The following is a 21,817-nucleotide window of genomic DNA, read 5'->3' on the forward strand; positions in this document are numbered from 1 at the left end:
TTGATTCTAAAAACTTACTTCTGAAAACAATGGGGCAGCCACAGCTTCTCTGGGCAACCTGTGCCAGGGCCTCCCCACCCTCACAGGGAAGGATTTCTTCCCAATATCCCATCTAACCCTGCCCTCTGGCAGTTTGATTGAGTTGGAATCTTTGGCATCAGAGACAGAGAACTTCCAAATGTGTAAAGGTTGAAAAGAATCCTTTACACTGAGAAAAATCAGAGCATAAAGCTTTTCTAACCAGAGTGTATCAAGCCCAACTGCAGCAGAGTGGCTTTGTAGAATGCCAGAACCTGCTTGCTCCTCTGGGATATGGATCAATCCAATGCTAGACCTCACCTGTGGGAACAGGAATACCCACATTGGGGCAGGGATTACCTGTGGAGGCTTTTCCCGTTGCTCCTTCCCCGCGTTCCTGCGAGGTTTTGTTGCTGCCTGCTCTCAGTGTGTGTCTCTCTGTCCCCCAGCACTCTGGAGCACCTGAAGCGCTGGCTGCAGCCTGACAAGGTGGCCATCAGCTCCGAGGAGGTGCAGTGCCTCATCCCGCCGGAGCCGCAGCCGGAGAAGCAGGAGAACGAGGAAGAGCCTCCGGCTGCGGAGCAGTGAGGGCCCCCAGAGCTGCCTCTTGCCCCAGCCCTCAGGAAGTTGTTCCCAGCCACAGTGATAACAGGGAGGAGGGCAAAGAGCAAATTGTCAGTGGTTTAAGAAGCAAAAAGAACCCCCCCAACACACGAAATTCCAGCTCTGGAGCTCCAGAGACGGTGACTGACATCAGTAAGGACAAGAGGGAGCGCCTGTGACACAGCTGAAGTGAAACCCCACTCTGATCTTCTCCCAGCCTGCAGCCACCTCATCATTCCAGCCTGGATGTGGGTTGTTTGGAATCCACCAGGAGACGCATTAAACAAAATAAACAAAGCAGTTGTTGAGAGGGATCAGAAAACACCACGGTCTAGAGCAGAGCAGAGCAAACCACTGAATCGCTTCTTCCTGTCTTCTTCCTGTTTATTACTCACTTGGGCATTTTTTCCTCTCCTGCCAAGTCCACTGGGGTGTTTTCTCCAGATCTTCCCTGTTTCACTGTGAGTTGCCCCAGGAAGACAGATCCTTTTCACCCCTGTGAATTTTGGGACCCTGCAGGAAGCTCTCACTGCAATCAATAAATTGATGGTGGCATTGATGTTGTACCTACTTCACACTCCCTAATACCCCCTAATATCCTACCTTATTACCCAAACTCTCTATTATAGACTGGAAGGGGGGTATTTTTCCTCTTGTTTGTCATTTTGTACCTGTTCTTTATCCCTTCAGCCTCTCTCAAAGAGAGTCAGCTGAGATTCTGTATCAAGAAACCAAGAGTGATAACCAGGGAGGCCACAAACAGCTGCTTTTCATCACAGACTTGCATAGAATTCTCTGAATTGAAGTATATTTAGTATTTAATTGGGTTTTTTTTTACCCCGTTTAGCTCTGCAGAGGGTTATTTCCCTTTACTAATGGAAGAATCCGTAATTCCTGTGCTGATTTTTGGTTGATCCGTGTGTTCCACCTCGGCACCGACACTGGGGGTCGGTAGAGGGAAGCAGCACACGCCTGTCAGGGCTCCTGAAGAGAAATTGTGGTTCTAGGAGTTTAACCACACCAGATTCATCCCGTGTTCATTATGTACCTGTTTGGAAATACATCTTTAAGAGTAAATTCTTTCTAGACCTTCCCAGTTTCCTGTCTCTGTGCATAAATGGTGCTGCTCTCCCGGTCACCTCTGGACAGTTAATGTTATTTTATATATTCCTAAAGGTACCTGAGAAAGAAGTGCATCCAAAAGATCTGTACCTGGAAGAACTCCAGATCCACATCACCGACCATTTCCTTTGGAGAAAGGACCTGAGGGAGCAGCTCTTACCATTTCATTTGTAAAAATAATACCCATTCCAGGATTCTCTGACCTGCTCCGTGGAAACGTGTAGGACAAAAGAAAATCAATCCAACTGATCATTGCAAAGAGTAAACAATAATTTCCTTAAATTAATTCATTCCTTAGATAGAGCTTTTTTTCCGCCTCCCATATATAATTAATATAATTTAGAATTATATAACTAATTATAGATCATTAAATGATAATGTGAAATATAGACTTGGGGTGGGTCTGTACTTATATCACCATTAAAAAAAACCTCAAAAACTCCTTTACAAGATCACTGAAACTGTGAAAAGCAGTGTGGTATGTCTGAGCAGTGTTGTTGCAATTGGTGATGCCACACAGGGTTTGAGCAGCAAGGACTTTACCTCCAAGTAAAGTGGTTTATTTTAGGGAAAACAAACTCAAACAAATTTTGGGTACAACCAGCAGCCTCACTAGGATTGGTTTTTGCTCCCGCAGCAACACCAGCCTTCCTGTCTGTGGAAATAATTCCCACAGAGGAAGGTCACGGAACCATTTAGGTTGGAAAAGCCCTCTGAGATCATCCAGTCCAACCCCAGCAGTGCCAAGCCCACCACTAAACCGTGTCCCCAAGTGCCACATCCACACAGCTTTTAGCTCCCTCCCAGGGCTGGTGACTCCACCACTGCCCCGGGCAGCCTGTTTTTAACAATTTAACCCAAAAGAGCCATCAGTGACAGAAAAGGCCAATTGTCAGCCAGTGCAGGCAGATCTGCAGCACTGGTGTCTGAAAGCATCACATCCAGCCCACGAGGCACAAGCACAGACCTGCCAGCAACACACAGGGCATGATTTCCCAGGCGTGAGAAATGAGTAATCACAGAGGAAACATCAGCCCCCCTCCTCTTTGTACCTGTTAAAGACAATGTTTTACCTTTTTTTCCCCGCAGGAAGCTGCATTTCTGTGCCCCCTCAGAGCCCAGGGAGACTGAGATCACCCCGGTGTGGTGGCACAGCCCCAGCCTGCCGGGGCTTTGCTTTCCAAATGGGGCACGATGAAATGAAATCTAACCCAATTCACCTGCTGCCTCATCAGAGCGAGGTGAGGGCAGGGCTGCAGGTACTGCCCGGCTGGGGGAGCACTTTGGGCAGCCAGGAAAGGCTCCCGCCCACCCAAACAAGGGAAAAAGGGTGTTCACCCTGAGCTAGGGCTGAGGGAATCGATCCCACAGAAGCATGAGCTGGCAGCACCCTGTGGTGATGCTGAGAATCACAGAATCCCAGAATAGTTTGGGTTGGAAGGGACCCAAAAGCTCATCTCATTCTACCCCCCTGCCATGGGCAGGGACACCTTCCACTAGCCCAGGTTGCTCCAAGCCCTGTCCAACCTGGCCTTGGACACTTCCAGGGATGGGGCAGCTGCAGCTTCTCTGGGCAACCTGTGCCAGGGCCTCACCACCCTCACAGGGAACAAGTTCTTCCCAATATCCCATCTAACCCTGCCCTCCTTCAGCTTGTGGCCATTAAATATCCCATCCTGCTTTGGAGCTGACAAGCTTTCAAGGATCTGGATTAGGAAAACCTGCGGTTCTTTCTGAAAACCACCCTGGCGACAAAGGAAAGGATAAAATCACAGCCAACTGATTCCTGTCAATCATCTGTACAGGGTGGGAGGGACACTGGGATGCTTCCAGCATCTCCAGCTCTCCAACTGGGAACCATCAGGGTGGGCTGCAGCTTTCCAACCCATTCTTGTACCCCCGAGCCAAGCCTCTGGTGCAGGGCCTACAAGCTTTGGGAATAAGAGTGACTTTTCCTGCAGGGTCTGGAAGCAGCAAAGATTAGGTCAAAGAAGGTTTTTCCAGGCTAAGCCCATGCAGAGGGAAGAGCTCCCAGTGCTGCAGCCAGGTCACTCTGGCCATGGCACAGCTGGACAGGGATGGAGCCTGTGGCTGCCTCGGGGTGCACGTGCCCTGTCCCAGGCACCCAGTGACTCCTCATCCTGCTGGCAGCTCCAGAGCCCAGCTCTCCTCCCAAACCAGCCTCTGGCAGTCCTTATCTGACTGTTCTGCTCTTTAAAATTAACAGCAGCTCTCGTCAGGCGCTGATACAGAGACAAAGACGATTTTTTTTCCTGCTGATTATTTGACAGGGACGAGCCCCTGGCTCAGCTCGGGCAGCTTTAATAACCAGCCCAGCTCCGTCAGATTGGGATGAATTAATCACTGCCTCGCACCAAAACTCTCAATTTTGCAGAACTTCAGTGACTGCTCTGACAATTTCCACCCCTCTTACCCCCAAAAAATACCGATGGATGATGAGTATTTTTAATGCTCCCCTATTTAAGTAAGATATGAGGGAAAAGATGAAGAAATCTTGCGTGTGGAATCAGAGACTTCTAAAGGAAATGGAGCTGATGGGCAGCGACTGGCTCTGGATCAGGATCACGGTAAAAATCCATTAGCCCTGGACTGCACACTTATCCCAGGGAAAATCGGAATTATTGCCTCAGGCTTCAAAGAGATGCCTGTGGAGAAGCAAAGGTTTGGGTTTCCTTCAAAGGAAAAAGAAAAGAAGAGCTAAAAATGACCAACAGTGTCCAGCCCTGGTTCCCGTTCTCATGTGGGACAATTCCCAACGGCTGGACCATCCTCAGCCCACCCTGTCCTTGCCCCACAACCACTTTTCGCTCGCCCCGGGATCCCCCGACGGGGCGGCCACTGCCGACCCCCGGGAGCCCCGCGCGGTCCCTGTGCCCGCCCCGTCCCCCCTGCGCCTTCCCTTCCTTTGCAGCCTGGGGAATGCCCTGGATGAGGCCCCGCAGCCCCTCCCGGGGCTCCCCGCAGGGCCGGGGGGCGGGATGCGGCTCCACGCGCGATGCGGGGCGGAGGGATGTGCGCGTCCCCCCCAGTACCTGCGACACCGAGCGCCGTGAGTGGGAACGTCCTGTCCCTCCGGGACTGAAAGGCTCAGGAAGCGGGAGGGCAAAAAAAATAAATAAACAAAAAATAAAAGACAAAACAGGACAAAAAAAACCCCCCAACAACACAAAAATCCCGCTGAGAGCGGCGGTGCCGGAGCCTCCCGGTGAAAATCACCCCGCGAAGGGAACGCTCCTCCTCATCCTCACGGGAACAGCGGCAGGCAGCGGGCGGCTCCCAGCCCGGAGCACCACGGACCCCAGGCAGGTAAGAGCGCTCCGGGACCGGGGCTGGGACAGCGGGGTCCCTCAGACAGACCGGGACCACCCCAAAACCCAGACAGAGCCGCGGGGTTCAGCTTGTACCGGAGTGGGAGCGGGACACTGGCGAAGCACAGAAGGGCTGGTTCGGCTCCTGCGGGGGCATGAGGCAGAATTAAAGAGTTCAACCGAGCTTCAGAATTTTCATTCTCTAATAGTTAATGAGCATTTTGGCTCCTCGGCTGCAAGTTTCCGGATGATTTTTGTGTTCCCGCCCCGGGCAGGGCACGGGGACCCGGAGCTGTGATACCACAGCGTGCGCTCCGCCTGTGCAGCCGGGGTGCAGAAAACCACAATATCCCTCGGTTAATTACAGGGGTTACTTAATTAATGCTGGTTTGACTCTCCACGGGGGGAAAAAGACTGTTCAGATCCTAGTGAGGGGAATGAAACATTAATTTTGACACCGTGGGGTCCAAGAGAAGGGTCCTGGAGGGGAATTCTTCATTTCCATACACTTTCTGCTGGCATATATTTGACCGCATCCCCTCTGTGCTTCTGTGAGCGGGTTTGTGGAGGTTCCCAGAGAACCAGGCATTCCCTTCCTCCTTCCATCCCTCCCAGCCCAGCTGCTACAGGGAAAGACAGGAGAAGCCGAAGTTCCGTGGATGGTGGAGAAATAACTTAAGGGGGTGAAATAATCCAGCAGGATGGGGGAATGGGGCTGGCAGGGAGAGACAGGGGAGTGCAGGGGATAGAAAGGACCCTCCTTCCCAGCCGGGTGGGCGGAGGCTGACGGGTCGGGGTGGAATTAACTGGGATAAATGAAAAGCAAGAAATGCAGAACTGCCTTTTATTTCTGCCTCCATGAGGCTTCCGGAGCTGCTTTCCGGGTCCTGCTGCCCCAAACTGGCAGCTCCCCGCAGATCTGGGCTGGCTGATTAACCATTTCACAGCCAGCTTCCCAACTTTGCTCCCTGCCAGGGGCTGTGCAGGAGGACCTGGACGCTGGGGACGGCTCCTTCTGCCCTCAAGTTCAACCCACACGCGTTTCTCTCCCCTCCAGGGCTCACAGGATCATCTCTGCTTGACTTCCAGGTGTGGAGAAGCCGCATCGGCCACAGGGGCTCCAATGGCTCAGCTGCCCAACGACTCCTGGCACAACAGCACAGTCCCCCTCTTCACCGGCCTGGACCTGCTCCTGGAGCTGAAGCCGCTCTTCATCCCTCTCTACGCCACGCTGGTGGCCGTGGCCTGTACTGGGAACCTCTTCCTCATCCTGCTCATCGCTCTCACCAAGAAGCTGCACTGCACCACCAACTTCCTGATCGGGAACCTGGCGGTGGCCGACTTCATCATGTGCCTGGCCTGCGTCCCCCTCACCGTGTCCTACGCCTTCGAGGCGCGGGGGTGGCTCTTTGGCGTGTTCATGTGCCACTTTGTCACCCTGCTGCAGGCTGCCACCGTGTTCGTGTCCGTGCTGTCCCTCACGGCCATCGCCATCGACCGCTACGTGGTGGTGGCGTATCCGATCCGCAGGCGGATCGGCCGCAGGGCCTGCGTGTGCCTCGTGGCCTGCATTTGGCTGCTCTCCATCGTGGCCTCCGTCCCCACCTCGCTGCACACCCACTACCTGGACCTCAACGCCATCGGCCACGACATGATCATCTGCGAGGAGTTCTGGAAGCACGAGGAGAGGGAGCGGCTGCTCTACTCGTGTCTGATGCTCCTCCTGTCCTACATGCTCCCGCTGCTGGCGGTGTCCGTCTCCTTCTGTGCCATCACCTACCGCCTGCGCAGGAGGAACGTGCCGGGCGCTGCCTATCGCTGCCAGGACAAGTGGACCAGGACCAAGCAGAAGACCTTCCGGGTGCTCACCGTCTCCGTGGTCTGTTTTGCCATCTGCTGGCTCCCTCTCCAGGTGGTCAACTTCATCCGGGACATCGACGAGGAGTTCACCATCCTGGACAAGAGGTACGTCAACGTCATCCAGGTCTCGTGCCACCTGGTTGCCATGAGCTCTGCCTGCTACAACCCTTTCATCTACGCCTCTCTCCACGACAAGTTCTGGTTCCACCTCAGCAGCTACTTCTACCGCAAGAAGAAGAGCTCTGGCACCGTGTCCTGCAAGGCTTCCCGGTTCAACACCTGCTCCACCCTGGCAGATGCTCCCACCAGCGCCTCGGATAAGATGGCTTTGCAAACCAGGTTATCTTAGCTGGAGGACCTCAAGGGAGAGGGTTTGCTTTCGGACCTGGCGGGCGCTTGCTTTCAGACCCTGGCGGGGAGGTGGCTGCTGGTTGGGCTGGTTTGTTGCTGCTCCCAGAAAAGTCTCTCGTGCCTGGAAAGGCAACAAAACTGACAGGCTTTGTGTCCTAGAATTATGGAATGGTTTGGGTCGCAAGGGACCTTAAAGCTCTTCTCATTCCAACCCTCCTGCCACGGGCAGGGACGCCTTCCTCTAGCCCAGGTTGCTCCAAGCCCCATCCAACCTGGCCTTGGACACTTCCAGGGATGGAGAAAGTGTCCTCATCACTTGAGCAGCTCAAGGATATTTTGTTCTTTGGGGACAACAAACCAGTGCAACAACAAACACCTGAGCCAGGCAAAGGTTTTGATGAAGCAGCAGTTTCTTGGCTCATTAGAACAGTGCAGTGGATGAGTGTCGTGGCTGGGCATGGGGCATATCCCTCTATCCCAAATCCTGGCTGGGTGTAGTAGGTGTCCAGCGCCGTATCTGGAGCACAAAGACTTCACCCCGTGGCATATTTAGAAGGTGGGTCAGCGCCTGAGCAAGGCAAACACCCCTGGGGCGCATTTGCAAAACTCTTTGGAGAGCGCACGTCTTCGTTCTGTAGGATAAAGATTGTTCCTAAGCAACAGGCAGCACTTTGTGCCGTGGGAAGAGGTCGGCTCGCACGGGGAGCCGTGAAATTGCTGCGCATTTATTCTTTTAAATTGTGGTTTATTGGTGGGAGGACAAAGGAGGCTCAGAAACGTGCGTTCTGCAGGTGGAGATGGGGACACGTGGCCGCCGACAGCAGGCGGCTGGTTTGGAACGGGGGGGGGACTCCATAACCTGCCTGGCTCGCTGGAGGAGCCACCCCTGTAACCAGACCGGGCATCCCAGTTTCTCCAGCCAGATGTGCAGATGCAGCCAGGCTCATCCCTGAAATCATTGCTGCTCTGCACGGCCGAGTAGGACTCGAAAGATCCCAAGTGATGAGTTTTCTGGGGGTGATGCCTCAGTCTCTGCTCCCCGGGCAGTTTAAGTGGTGTATGTCCATGTTCAGGCTCCTGTGGTGGAGGTGGGAACCCAGTGCTGGGCTGCTCTCTCCCAGAAACTGCTGGATAAAGGGTGGGTTCTCCTGTCAGATGCTCCTTGGCATCTCAGGTGCCTCTGAGGCCCACCAGGCTGCTCCATGCAAGCAGCACACACAGAAAGCAGCAACTCCTTGCACCCACTGCCCAGCTCGGTTTTAACCTCTTGATTCCCCAGGGGAAGCCTTTGGGAACAGCCCCCAGACACCAACACCCCCACAGCCACCACGTCTCGGGGTCCCAGCAGCTGCTGGCTACCATGAGCTTCTGTGCTCTGTGGGGCTGAGGACTTTAAAGCCCCCAGGCAGCACATCCTCACCCCTGCATGGAAACTGCCCTGGCATTGCCCATCCCTCCTGCTTCAGCGAGCAGCTCAGGCTCTCCCGGGCAGACACAGCCAGCTGGATCCCAACAGGATCCCTAATCCACTCCCCTTATGCCCATCTACAAGCTGCTGCTCGCTCACCTTCCTGCTGAGACCTCCATGGTGATCCTAGAGGGACCATATGATCTTGGGCGACCAGCGGAGACAGGGACGCATCCAATGTGATTCCAGTGACCTCTATCCCGTTCCCACAGAGCAGCTCCCTCCTTGGCTTCCTGCATCTTCCTTGGGGCTGGGCTGGGCTGCTCATCCCAGAGGAGCCAAGCAAAGCCCTGATTGTCCCTCCTGTAATAAAGGCTTTAAAAGTTCAGGCTGTGTGTGTGTTGGTGTGAATCCCACAAAACCAAGAAATCCTTGACTGCAGGTCAGTCACATCACAGGAGGATGCTGACTTGGACGTATTTAGCTCTGTCCCCATATTTGTCTGATATTTCTTCCCAATATCCCACCTAACCCTGTCCTCTGTCAGCTTGAAGCCTTTCTCCCTTGTCCTCTCACTACCAGTGTTGATTCCTTCTCTCTTAATTTCCTCCCATCACAACCTCTATTACTTCACTCTTAATTAAAACCCCTAAATTGCCCTAAATGGCTCTTCTTGCCCTTTTTTATCCTCCCAGCTCTGGCTCAGAGACATTATTGTGACAAGGTGGGTGGCTTGGAAAGAGGAGACACCCCCCCACACTCATCCCCATCACTGCAACCATTTATCTGCAGGATCATTTAAAAATCCATATATCCACCCTGGAGAACTGATCCACAAAGAGGACGAGGTTTCCTCTTCCGTGTTTTCCAGACTAGACTGGAATTTGCAGTTACTGAGCACCGGGAGAGCAAATCCCCACCCTCAGGTCCCCCCGCTGAGATGTTTTGCTCATTCCCCAAATTACCCTGCGGGGAAAAGGGAAAACACTGTTTTGGGGGGGGGGGGGTGGATTAAAAGCTGAGTGACCTCTGAGAATAAATCCAGAAATCCCGGAGCCGCCGTCTCCGATTCACAGAAACCGGATACATAAAGGAGAGCACCGTTTGTTTTCTTAATGGAAGTAAATTAATTAGATAAACTGGGGAGGAAAACATGCTTGAAGGCTGATTCTGCGGAGCTTTCCTCGCTGGGAGGTTTTCTACCAGGAACCTGTGGGTATAAAGGGGATATTTTTGTTAAATCATCCTCAGTTATTAATAGTTTTGCCCAATATTTTGCCTGAGCATGTTTCCTCCTCACAAACTCTCTTGTCAGTTGAAAAATGGTTAATAATGAATGGACTCTGTGATCTTAAAGGTCTTTTCCCAACTAAACAATTCCATAATTCTATGATCCTCTTTTCTACTGGCATTTGGTGCCTGTAGCTCTCCCACCTGCCAGGACACAGCCCAGGAACATCCAAGATCATCTGTTTGGAGTTGTCATTGACTTGGAAACTGGGAATGCTGCATTTAGGTGGATCTCCATCCGCTTTTTGCTCACATAATCCTCCTTAGATTGATTATAATTAGTGATTTCAATAGCCCAGATACGTGACTTCAGCCTCCCTGTTTGTTTTTGTCCCCCGTGCCCACCCTCCAACCACCCTCCTACCTCTGGTGACTCGGTGGCTTCTTCCTCACACTCTGGAACCCAGGATGCTGACACTTCCCTGAGTTGTGTGAGGGCAGCTCCAAGAACCACCTTCCTGAATGACAACCCCCAGCATCAGCTTTGGGCAGGGATTTTTAAACTGAATGAGGACAGGGTTAGATGGGTTATTGGGAAGAAATCCTTCCCTGTGAGGATGCTGAGGCCCTGGCACAGGTTTGCCCAGAGAAGCTGTGGCTGCCCCTTCCCTGGAAGTGTTCAAGGTCAGGCTGGATCGGGCTTGGAGCAACCTGGGATAGTGGAAGGTGTCCCTGCCCATAGCAGAGGACTGGAATGAGATGAGCTTTAAGGTCCCTTGCAATCCAAACTGTTCCAAGATTCCATGATTCTGTGCCTTAGCACCTGGCATGGAAGAACAACCACACCTCCTCCCCAAACCTCCTCATTTCTCATCTCATTTCTAATCTCCCTCTGCCTTGGGCTGTTTAGAAAGCTGGAAAACTTCCCTCAGTGTAATGACCCTGCCAATGGGGTTTTCCTCGTCAGAAACCTCCAAAAGGGAAAATACTGGAGACCAACAGTGGGATTTAACAGCAGGAAGCACCTGGGCCATTTAGGCTCAGCCTGTTTAGATGTCTACAGCTCTAAGGGGCAGATAATGTAATTTATTACAGTGCTGTTCTTTCGAAAGCACTCAAGAGATTATTATTTGAAAGAGCTTACCTACATGCAAGGTATTATTCCCATTACTTGATCCCCATCCAGGTTTCTCCCACGGCTGCAGATGATGAGGGCCTTTGTCCTGGCGCTGCAGAATGAATCGCGATGAGCAAGGATCAACGCTGCTTCCATGTGTACTCCTGGAAATTTCCTCCTTTGTCTCCTAATCAAGCACAGCAAACAAAATTAGCCTGGTAATTTTCCACTGGTTTTAGCCTCCACCCCCCCCTCGCTGTGTTTGTTCTGTCTGGATGTCATCAGTGATGACAAAACAGCCAGAACAGAGGAGCTCCTCAGCTGAGCCGGGATTGTCGGGCAGATTTTGTTTGTGGAGCTGGAAAATGCTTAGAAAACGTTGGTTCATTTTGTGTCATTACTGTTATTTCCTGGCTTATTAAGAATAATATTCCAACCCCAAGCCACCGCTTCTGATTTCCTTGATAGGTCTTGCAAAATACCTTTCACATTTCTCTGAGCAGATTCCATGGGCTGTGACCAGCTGTGCCCAACTCTTTCTTCCTGGGCCTTGGCTCCAGCTAAAGAGGCAGATTTGCAACATGCACATGAGTAAATGAGGCTTATTTTCACTTATTTTGCCTAAAAACACAGTTGCTACAGCTCAGGCCCCAGTAATGATCCTGGAATGGTTTGAATTGAAAGAGGCTTTAAAGCTCATCCAGTCCCACCCCCTGCCACGGGCAGGAACACTTTCCACTATCCCAGGCTGCTCCAAGCCCCATCCAACCCGGCCTTGGACACTCTGGGGCTGGATCCCATGGGATCAGACGGCCTGAACACCTCCCCATGGATGTCACCTCTCTGTGAACCGCTGGATCCTTCCGCAGTGGTGAATTATTGAAAGCACCGCAGCTGATTTATGGACGCGCCCGCTTCCGACTCATCCCGTATTCCCCCGCTGCCTCCGCTCGCCGTGAGACGCTCCGGAGCACTCACATTTTAATTTCTGTAAGCGTGGCAGGCTCCCGCTGCAGCAAACGAACCAAGGTTTCCTAAAGCCCGGTTTACTTCTCATCCATCAGTTTTATCCGTCATCCCGCTCCCGCAGCCGATGCCAAGAAGCTCCTTAATCACACGCCACGGTCACTGTGTCCTCGCTCAGGGAAAAATCTGGCACTTGCCAGACTTAATTCAACATTGTCCCCGAGCTGGTGATGAGAGATGGGGTGCTTTGTGCCAGTCCCAAAAACCTACAGCCACATCCCAGCTCGGCGTGACCGCCCGGGGCTCTCCCGCAGGCCAGGGATGGAGCAGGGCTGGGAGACACCCCAAAAATCCCACACCCAAAGCATCACTTTTACTATGTATTAATATCCAGTTTGGGGAGCGATGAGGGAGACCCAGACCTTTCCTGCAGCAGGGACGGGGTCACCTCACATCCCCTGGCAGCAAAGACCTCGGGGTGATGCTCCAGAACCCCCTACGGGGTCCCACCACAGCAGGGTCCCAGGCAGGAGGTGGTGGGTGGCTGTTTGCACCCCCGGATCACTCCAGCCCATCTCCTGGCTCTGATTAGGGTAATTAGGCCGAGGCCACGCGCAGCCTGCGGGTGCCGGGCGCTAATTCCATAAAGGAGGCGAGTGCTGTGATTGCCGCGGAGGGAAGCGCTGCCGAGCGGCTCCTGGTTGCCATAGGAACCCATCAACCCCTGGGAAAAGCCAAATTGCTGGACCGAGTCGGCTCCCTCGGCGGTGGCTCTGCCTGGTGACACCTCTCCTGCTCCAGGAAGCAGGAATGGAACCAGGGCAACCTCAGGGGGTGAAACGTAGTGGTGGGGATGTCTGGAACTCCAGGGAGACCTCAGAGCCCTTTCCTGTCCCTAAAGGGGCTCCAAGAGAGCGGCAGAAGGACTTTGGACAAGGGCTTGGCGTGACAGGACAAGGGGGAATGGCTTCCCACTGCCAGAGGGCAGGGTTAGACGGGATACTGGGAAGAAATCCTTCCCTGTGAGGGTGGGGAAGCCCTGGCACAGGTTGCCCAGAGAAGCTGTAGCTGCTCCTGGATCCCTGGAAGTGTCCAAGGCCAGGTTGGACGGGGCTTGGAGCAACCTGGGCTAGAGGAAGGTGTCCCTGCCCATGGCAAGGAGTGAATGGGATGGGCTGCCCTGGCAGGGGGATAAAAGTCCCCTGCAGTTTTTACCAGGGCTCCACTGCTGAGCCTCTGTGTGATGCTGATAAAGCTCCAAAGTTCCGGACTAGGATCCTTGCAGCTCCTTATCCCAAAAACACAGCAAAAAAAGGCATTGCAACAATCCCACTGGCTGGCAACAAGAGCTTGGAGAAGCAAACATGAATTTTTAAGATTTACCTTCAAACTCAGCCCAGGGCACAGCCTGGTCCTTCTCACCACGGCAGGGACTGTCACCTCCCGGGCCACCCCGAGCCCAGAGCAATGCCTGGAGATATCCAGGCAGGTTTACTGATGCTCATCCCTCCTGTATTAACAGGAACTCTTAATTTCTCTCTTTGCCACGGGGCGTTTCCAGGCTGGTAGCTCCTTCCTTCCACCTTCCTGGGTCTCTATAATTATTTACGTGTGGGCTGTGTTTATTGGCAATTAAATGGTTCAGTGGCTCCGAGACATCAGTCTCCTCTTAACATGTTGTCTGCCAGATTGCTTCCTGCCGGCAGTCCCTGTGGGATGGGGAATTCTGCCGAGCCCTCCGGGGCTGCCTGTGGATGGGAGGGAGCAGCTGGCAGAGCTCCCCCCCCCTTCCTGGAAAAATAACACTCTGGCAGAGCAGGTTTGGGATTTGGAGCCAAGGGGAGGGGATGAGGTTGTGTTAAACACCGTGAAACCAGGCGGATCCGAGCCCTGGGAGAGCAGAGGGGTGGGCAGGGATGGGCTGTGCAGGAGCATCCCAGCCTGGAGCAGGGAATGGAGGGATGTGACAGCCTGGGATGGGGCCGTGCAGAGACTTTGTGCCTTTGCAGCTCCATCCTGTTAGTGCTGGGAATTTGCTGCTGGAGCCAGTCCTGGCTCCAAGGAGCTCTTTGTGAGCACTCAGCAGGGAAGAGCCCCCAGTCCTGCTTTCCCAACAGGACTCTGCCACAAACCAGATGTTTTTGTGGCCACCCAGAGCATCTCCAGCTCCTCATCCCCAGCAGCTGCTGCTTGGTTCCTTCCAATCCCCCAGCCCCAAAACACCCCCCAGCCCTAGAATGTCTCCCTCAATCCCACAGAACAACTTGATTCTGGATGGGGCTTGGAGCAATCTGGGCTAGTGGAAGGTGCCCCTGCCCATGGCAAGGGGTGGAACTGGATGATTTTTAAGGTCCTTTCCCACCCAAATCACTCTGGGATTCTCCCCAAAGTCAGCTCCACTTGGACTTGCTAATGATCATGCAGTGGGACAGGGGTGTGGGATGAGTAAACAGCATGGGGATCTAGATATTTATACGTATTTGTTGTGGTTTTACATTTTAAATCTCAAGCCTTTGCTGTTTCCCCCTGCCCAGCCCTTTCCCGGGTTAGAAACAGGCCTGGATTGCCACAATTCCACCCCTCTGCCAGCAGGAGATCCGAGCCCTTGCCCAGCCACACTCTTTGTCCTTTACTCCTCACTCTGGCACCTTAAAAGTCCCTCAGCAGAGGTTTCCTCAGGCACCTGCGTGTTGCTGCTGGTTCCCACCCCCCTGTTTCCCTCCTCACCTGATGCTCCCCAATAAACAGGATTGCTGGCAGCTTTTCCCAAGCCCTCGGTGCTTCCAGGAGTGCAGAAGGATGTGTTAAAGCCCCGAAGTGCCCTGTTGTTCCCCATTCCAAGCTCCCACCAGCAAATAGCACACTCACCAGAGCCACGGAAAGGTGCAGTTCCCATGCTGATCCCGGGCCTCACTGCAGAGCTCAGCGAGGATAAACCCTGATGGGGATTTATTTTAGTCCCTCTTGTAACTCAGCAAGGATTCTGTGGCTCCCATTAGCACTTTGGGGAGGTATAAAGCAAATTCCTCAAGTTTCTTGCCTGGAAATCACGTTAAGATTTGCTAAAAGCAACAGAAGATGCAGTTTATAATTCTGGGTCTGCAAAGGAAAAGCTTTTGGTGAGTTTAAATCCAAAAGTGTTTTTTCCCCCCAAAGAAAAGGAAGCCACCATTGCTTTATAGGCAAATGGAAAACAGACTTGGAAAACGCCCTGACACGGAGAAGAGGTTGGATATAACCAAGGCAGGAGACTCCTGCCTGTTACCTGAGACAGGATTCCAGCTTTGGTTCCCAACCCCGCTACAGAAGTCCTTTGGGATCCCAGATGTGGGGCAGCCCCGCTGAACTTGGTGGCACCAGCGCTGCAGGGGGAGCAGCTGAGGTTCTGCAGAACCTTCCCACCCGACCGTGACATTTCTGATTTCTCCTCTTTTAACCCAAAGACCGACTGCCAAGGATAAGGGTATCCAAGGAAAACCCCGTGGAGGCACGTGGGCCCTGGCAGAAGGTGCGTGACCGACAGGTGTCCCCTCCTCCCTCCCGCTGGCGCTGGGCCTGGGGATATTTTGCTCGAGATGCGACTTCCATTATTTCCATGGCAACCATCCTTTGTCGGGGCTCAAGACGCGGAGGTTTTTTAACTACTCCCCGTTTGCCAATTCAAGCCCCAGAAGGACGTGGGGAAGTTCTCATTCACATGCAAAACAGCCGCGATAGAAGCCGAGGGGTGCTGCGAAGGGGGCACCGCTCCGGCTCTTCACCTCGGCCTTCCTCCTTTCCCTGGTTTACAGGGGGAAGGAGCCCCCCAGGGACACTCTGGGATCCACCACACGTGGGTGTGTTGGGGCACAGTTCTGTCAAACCCACCCATGGCAGTGGATGGAACTTGATGAGCTTTAAGGTCCCTTCCAAGCCAAACCATTCCATGATTCTACGAATGCCAAAATATCTCTACACACAACAGATCCACTGGAGACATTGTCCTTTGGCTCCACGTTTGTACCTGAGCTGCTGCGAATCCCCTCCTCCCTGCTCCCGAAGCCGTCCCCTCTTACCCTGTGCTCCAGAGGATGGCTGGATCCTGCTCCCACCTCCAGCACCTGCTGGCAGCTGTGGAATCTCCTCCTGATTTATTCTACCCTGGAGAAACACCTGACAAAGGAAAGAAATGATACAGCTGCGGAGGGAAGTGACTTTTATTTTTCTTCCTACTTGTCCAAAGCTTCCTCGGGGAATTGTGCCATTGGCCACGGATAAAGCGAAGCCCCAGTGATGGAAACCTGATGGATTTCTCATTTTTGCTGACTTACAGACAAACTTCTGCAAGGTTCCACCTGCATTAAAATCCTCTTTACCAGAGGGTAAAAGGAGGTGGGAGTCCATTTGCTTTATTTAAAGAGAAAAAAGCGACTAGTGCTATCCAGAAAACGAGTGAGAGAGTCAGAGAAAAGCAAAATCCTTCTGTGCACAATAAATTAGATTAAAGGGACAAGAGACTGAAATTTAATACAGGGAACAGAAGTTGCAGCAGATAAACAAACAAGCAGCATAAACCTTGAAAACTACTGAGAAATAAACATTTAATTAAAAACCCAATCACCAAACAAGCAGGAAATGTTCCTTCAGCTTCCCAGAAGCGCAGATAGTGAAGTCTCACCGGCTTATTCCTAGTTAGGGGGACCTGGATGTCAGGTTTAATTACAGCTCAGCACACCCCCCCATCAGCATCTGTTTTATGAAATAAAATCCGACTCCCAGCTGGATCTGGTGCCTGTGGCTGGAGGACAGGACAGATCTCCAGCTCTTCCAGCACCAGGCACCAAAACCCCTGGGGACAGACAGGAATGTTGCACAAGGAGAGCGAAGCCAATTTCTTACCCATTTTTGTCCAGGATTGGTGGCTGCAGATTCAGGACACAGCCAGGAGCTCAAATCCATGAATGCAGCAGTCCTTGCTCTCGTGCCCATCCATGATCCCTCTTATGAAAGGGAAAAACCCCTCAGCCCAAACTGCCCTGGGCTACTCAATCCAACAGTGGGTTTGGGTACGGCTCCAGGCCCTTCTTCCGAACAGTTTTACAAATCCCGAAGGAAACACCTTAAAAAGGGGGAAGGACAATTAAGAGGTGAATCCCAGGAAGCCACCAGCTCCATAACCCATCCTTGCCACTTTGTACCAACTCCACAGCAGTGAGGAGCCCATTTGGCTGCTTTTCATCCCATTTCCCCGTGTCCCGTCTCAGCGTTCAGCTCCGACGTGTCCCTTCTCCATTTGTTACTGCTGCTCTGGCAATTAAAACACTAATTACTCCCAACAGCAACAGCCAATTCATCACACCTCCACGAGGGGCAGAGGCCTCTCCAGGAACACAAATAATCCCAAGGAAAGGCACTCACAGGGTAATTCATATAAAAACTTTATTAGAAACGAGGACACAGCCTCCCAGGAACAACATCCCGTGTTAGCTCCCGAACTTGTACAACTTCAGAGCCATAATTAAATACAAGAGCTACAAAAAGGGTGTGCACAGCTATAAAAGGAAGGAGGACTAATCCCCGAAATGCCATTGTTTCAAACACGGCCGGGGAAAGGATTTTTCCACGGTGGTTTCCACGCAGGGCCCACGAGGCTGTGAGCTGGCGTGATGCCCGTGGGATTTGGTTTCCATCCTAAGGACCAGGATGGGGTTTGGTCTTATCCCAAGTCTGTATTGCTTTAATTCAAAGGGAAGAGCAGAGTGTCACGGTTTGAGATTGCATCTGATACGTGATGCTGGTTAAATAGTTGTACTTTCAAACCTTAAAATCACACAGAAAAGGAGTATTATCCTATCCCTAGTTATATTTCGATGGTAAATAATAATAATTATCAATAATAATAATAATAATAAAACCCAGAGGTACTACTGACACAGAAAAAAAAAAAAAAACAGCCTCATTTAAGCACCATCTACAATGAGAAAACAAAGGATAAATGGGGCCTGGTTTATAAAATAACCTTTTTTTTCCTACTTATACCCAAACCCCATCTGCTGTCTGACCCAGGACCAGCGCTGATTTTTAGTGCATCAACTGCCATGTTATGATTTCGACTCAACCACACACCATTTCATATAAAACATGGGAAAGGAGGAAAAAATACTTAAAATATACGAATTTCTCAGGTTCCTTACGCGTGTTTTCCACGTTGTGCCATAAAAAAAAAAGGATTTGGAGCAAGATAAAGAGATACAAAAGCTACTGTGCTCGAGTCAGCGGCGAATGTACACGGGAGAGTCAGAGCCGTACAAAAAGTATCCTAAATAGCAAAGGCAATATAGAATATTTCATATAAAACAGGGTTTGCAAAGTATAAAATTGGGAAACAATGCATAGAAGAGCGCGTTTCACACGGCGGCAACGGCTGTGCCTAGCAAATCCTTGCAGCCGAGGCGGAATTCCCACCGGAATCACTGCCTGCAGAACTCGCTGGTGATGTTGGGGAGGGGGTAGGCGAAGAGGGAGAAGTCCAGGATGTACTTTGGGAGGAGCTCCTTGATGAGCCGGCGCTGGGTGTTGCACAGGTAGTAGTGGAGCGTCTGGGCCGTGACGGGCTTGTACCAGGCCTGGCGCTCCGGGAAGCGGATGAAGGAGGGCGCCTGGATGCGCTCCAGGACGTGGTCGGCGTCGTCGCGCAGCCGCTCGTAGGAGCCGATGAAGTCGTACCTGACGGCGCAGGGCTGGCACAGGTTGTAGATGGGCATCCAGTGCTCGTTCATCCGCTCCACGTCCTCGTCCAGCAGGTACCGCAGGAACTCGGAGAAGGTCACGTCGTCGCCCGCCGAGTTGCCGCCGCTCTTGCGGTACCTCCGGACGATCTCCACGCCGTACTTCTGCTGGTACTCCTTGATCTCCCCGAACTTGTTCCGGTAGGCCGAGAGCAGCCTCTCCATGGGGTTCCGCACGAAGAGGAACTTGTAGTAGTGCTTCAGGCGGTAGCTGATCTCCTCGGGCTTCATGTCCCCCAGGAACACCAGGTCGCTCTTGTGGTCCATCTTCCCCTGCACGTCCACGCTCTCCAGCGCCCCGTCCAGCACCTTCAGGATGCGCTTCCAGTTGGAGCAGGCCACCTTGGGCACGTAGCAGTAGAGGAAGCGGTACTTGTCGCTGACCAGGAGGTGCCGGAGCAGGGTGCGGCGCTGCCCGGCCGGCAGGTCCCACACGGTGCGGGGCATGGAGCGCTGCCCGCACAGCGCGCGGATCGTGCGGTTCCGGGTGTCCCGCAGCACCTCCAGCTCCAGCCCCGGCCCCGCGGGCGGCTCCCGGCGGGACGGCGGCCCCGCGGGCGGGTGCGGCGGCGGCGGCCCGACCTGCGCGAGGATGCCGCGCTGGATCATGAGGAGCAGCCCGCTGGAGGCCAGGATGACGCCGAACATCAGCATGGAGGGCAGCAGCGCCGCGCCCCGGGAGCGCGCCCGGCTGCGGCCCGGCGGGACCCGGCGGGGCTCGGCGGGGCCGGGGGCGCGGGGCTGCATGGCCGGGGGGGCTCCCGGGCCGGGCCGGCCTCGGGGGGTCCGGCCCGCGGGGTCAGCGGGCGGGGCGGCCGCGCTGACGGAGCGGGGCGGGCGGGAGGAGGAGGCGGGACCGCCCCGCGCTGCGACCGCCCCGCCCGGGGCCGGGGCGGGGAGAGGGGAGTCAGTGAATCCCGGAATATTTGGGGTGGGAGGGGTCCTAAACACCGTCCTGTCCCAGCCCCTGCTGCGGGCAGGGACACCTTCCACCAGCCCAGCTTGCTCCAAGCAATATCCGATCTGGACTTGGACACTGCCAGGGATGGGGCAGCCACAGCTTCTCTGGGCAACCTGTGCCAGGGCCTCCCCACCCTCACAGGGAAGGATTTCTTCCCTGTATCCATCCCAAATGCCCCCTCTTTCAGTTTGAAGCCATTCCCCCTCGTCCTGTCACTCCAGCCCCTTGTCCCAAGTGCCTCTCCAGCTCTCCTGGAGCCCCTTTAAGCACTGCAAGGGGCTCTAAAGTCTCCCTGGAGCCTTCTCTTCTCTGGGCTGAACACTCCCAGCTGTCCCAGCCTGTCTCCAGAGCAGAGCTGCTCCAGCCCTCTAATCACAAGAATCCCAGAATTATTTAGGTTGGAAAACAGCTCTAAGATCATCAAGTCCAACCTGTGCCCGATCCCCGCCTTGTCACCCAGCCCAGAGCACTGAGTGCCACGTCCGGTCGCTCCTTGAGCACCTCCAGGGAGTGGTGACTCCACAACCTCCCTGGGCAGCCCATTCCAATGTGTGATCACCCTCTCTGTGAAGAACTTCTTCCCAATGTCCAACCTAAACCTCCCCTGGCACAGCCCAAGGCTGTGTCCTCTTGTCCTTTCCCTTATTCCCTGGGGGCAGAGCCGAATCCCCCCTATCTCCCCTGTTCTGTCAGGGAGTTGCAGAGAGCGAGAAGGTCCCCCCTTAGCCTCTTTTTCTCCAGGCTGAGCCCCCCTAGCTCTCTCAGCTGCTCCTCATAGGACTGACTCCCGCTAACCATCCCTCTGGAGCGAGCCCAGAGCCACCCATGGGATCCCCACCAGCACCTCGTGACAACGGATGGTTTTTGCAGTTCCAGGCCAAACCAGCCATAATTAGTCATCGTGCCACACTTTATAATATTCTCTAATTCTGTAATCCCTGCACAGGTTTAGCACCTGGAGGAGGAGCAGACACCCGTTACCTGCAGAGCCGAGGACGCTGTGCCACCACCTGAGAGCCAAAGGACGGGATTTTCCAACACTTTGTTTGGGCATTTCCCCCAAACCACCCCTTTGAATGACTGCAGCTGTTCCACCACCTCTGCTTAAGGCAAAGCACTAACCTGGCCATCAGGATGCCATTTCCTCATCCAGCAGAAATCATTCCAGGCTGCCATTGTTCTCCCTGTTTTCCTTCAATGAGTTTTCCGAGCGTACCACGGGGCCTGGGCTCTCAACCAGCCTTGCAGGGACTCTCTGTCAGGAGCTTTTTTAACATCAAGAGAAAACCAGCTTCCACTTACTTTCCTTTGATCAAAAGCCAAGAGCGTTTTGTCAGCCAAGGCAGACAAAGCCCTTGGAGTGCAGTGCCAGAGCCTGCAGCTACATTATTTCACATTTCCCAGTTTTATTTGGATGTAAATACAGCTTTAGCTCTAAGAGGACACGGATATCCTACCCTGCCACCAGCAAAGCTGCACACACGAGGTGATACCAGATTCCTGCTCCGATTGCAGAGGGCAAGTCCTGATCTGATCTCAACACCAGCCCAAACTGAAGCTGTGCCAACATATATAATCACTGAGGCAAAAAAAAAAAAAAATCAGGCCTTCTTGGAAATCCCTCCTCTTGGAGAAAAAGCCTCACTGCAACAAACTCCAAAGCAGCCAAGGGGAATTTTTATTTATTAGTCTGGCACCGCTCATCCCTTTTTGTTCCTATTCTCCCCTAATATCTCCGGGTCAGGAGCAGTTGCATGTGGTAACAGAGTGGTTCTGGAAAGAGAGAGAAATAGGAGGCTGCCCACGAGGTCACTGGGGCTATTTTCCAAAGGGAATTGGATTTAAGGACTGGTCTGAAGAGCACAGGTACAGGGTAGGATGCAGAGTCCCTGTGGGACCAACACAGCCAAGCAAATACATGGCTCAGGGGGTGGTTTGCAGGGTTAAACTCTGTGTCACTGAGGAAAATTAATTGTGGTTGCACTCAATGTGCCTAATTAACACCCAGAGTGAGCAGTAATTTGATTTTTGAAGCAGTTAAAAGCCGCCTCACGTTCAGAGTGCACAAAACTCCGGGAACATGTT

General features: G+C 53.2%; 2 protein-coding genes across 2 annotated transcripts; one reads left to right on the forward strand and one right to left on the reverse strand.

Moving 5' to 3' along the window:
• The first annotated feature begins 6,073 nt into the window (after positions 1-6,073).
• Positions 6,074-7,284, forward strand: LOC108508853 (prolactin-releasing peptide receptor-like). The gene has a single exon (XM_017837972.1). The coding sequence runs from the start codon at positions 6,196-6,198 to the stop codon at positions 7,279-7,281; it is 1,086 nt and encodes a 361-aa protein (XP_017693461.1). The 5' UTR covers positions 6,074-6,195; the 3' UTR covers positions 7,282-7,284.
• A 10,120-nt stretch (positions 7,285-17,404) lies between these two features.
• On the reverse strand, positions 17,405-19,518 carry CHST14 (carbohydrate sulfotransferase 14). The gene has a single exon (XM_017837969.1). The coding sequence runs from the start codon at positions 19,516-19,518 to the stop codon at positions 18,454-18,456; it is 1,065 nt and encodes a 354-aa protein (XP_017693458.1). The 3' UTR covers positions 17,405-18,453.
• Between the last annotated feature and the right edge of the window lie 2,299 nt (positions 19,519-21,817).

Source organism: Lepidothrix coronata, unplaced genomic scaffold, assembly GCF_001604755.1.
Source record: "Lepidothrix coronata isolate B3197 unplaced genomic scaffold, Lepidothrix_coronata-1.0 Scaffold319, whole genome shotgun sequence".
NCBI classification, from domain to species: Eukaryota; Metazoa; Chordata; class Aves; order Passeriformes; family Pipridae; genus Lepidothrix; species Lepidothrix coronata.

Excerpts from the sequence above, each read along its gene's own strand:
- LOC108508853 (XM_017837972.1), top strand. The coding sequence starts at position 6,196 with ATGGCTCAGCTGCCCAACGACTCCTGGCACAACAGCACAGTCCCCCTC.
- CHST14 (XM_017837969.1), bottom strand. The coding sequence starts at position 19,518 with ATGCAGCCCCGCGCCCCCGGCCCCGCCGAGCCCCGCCGGGTCCCGCCG.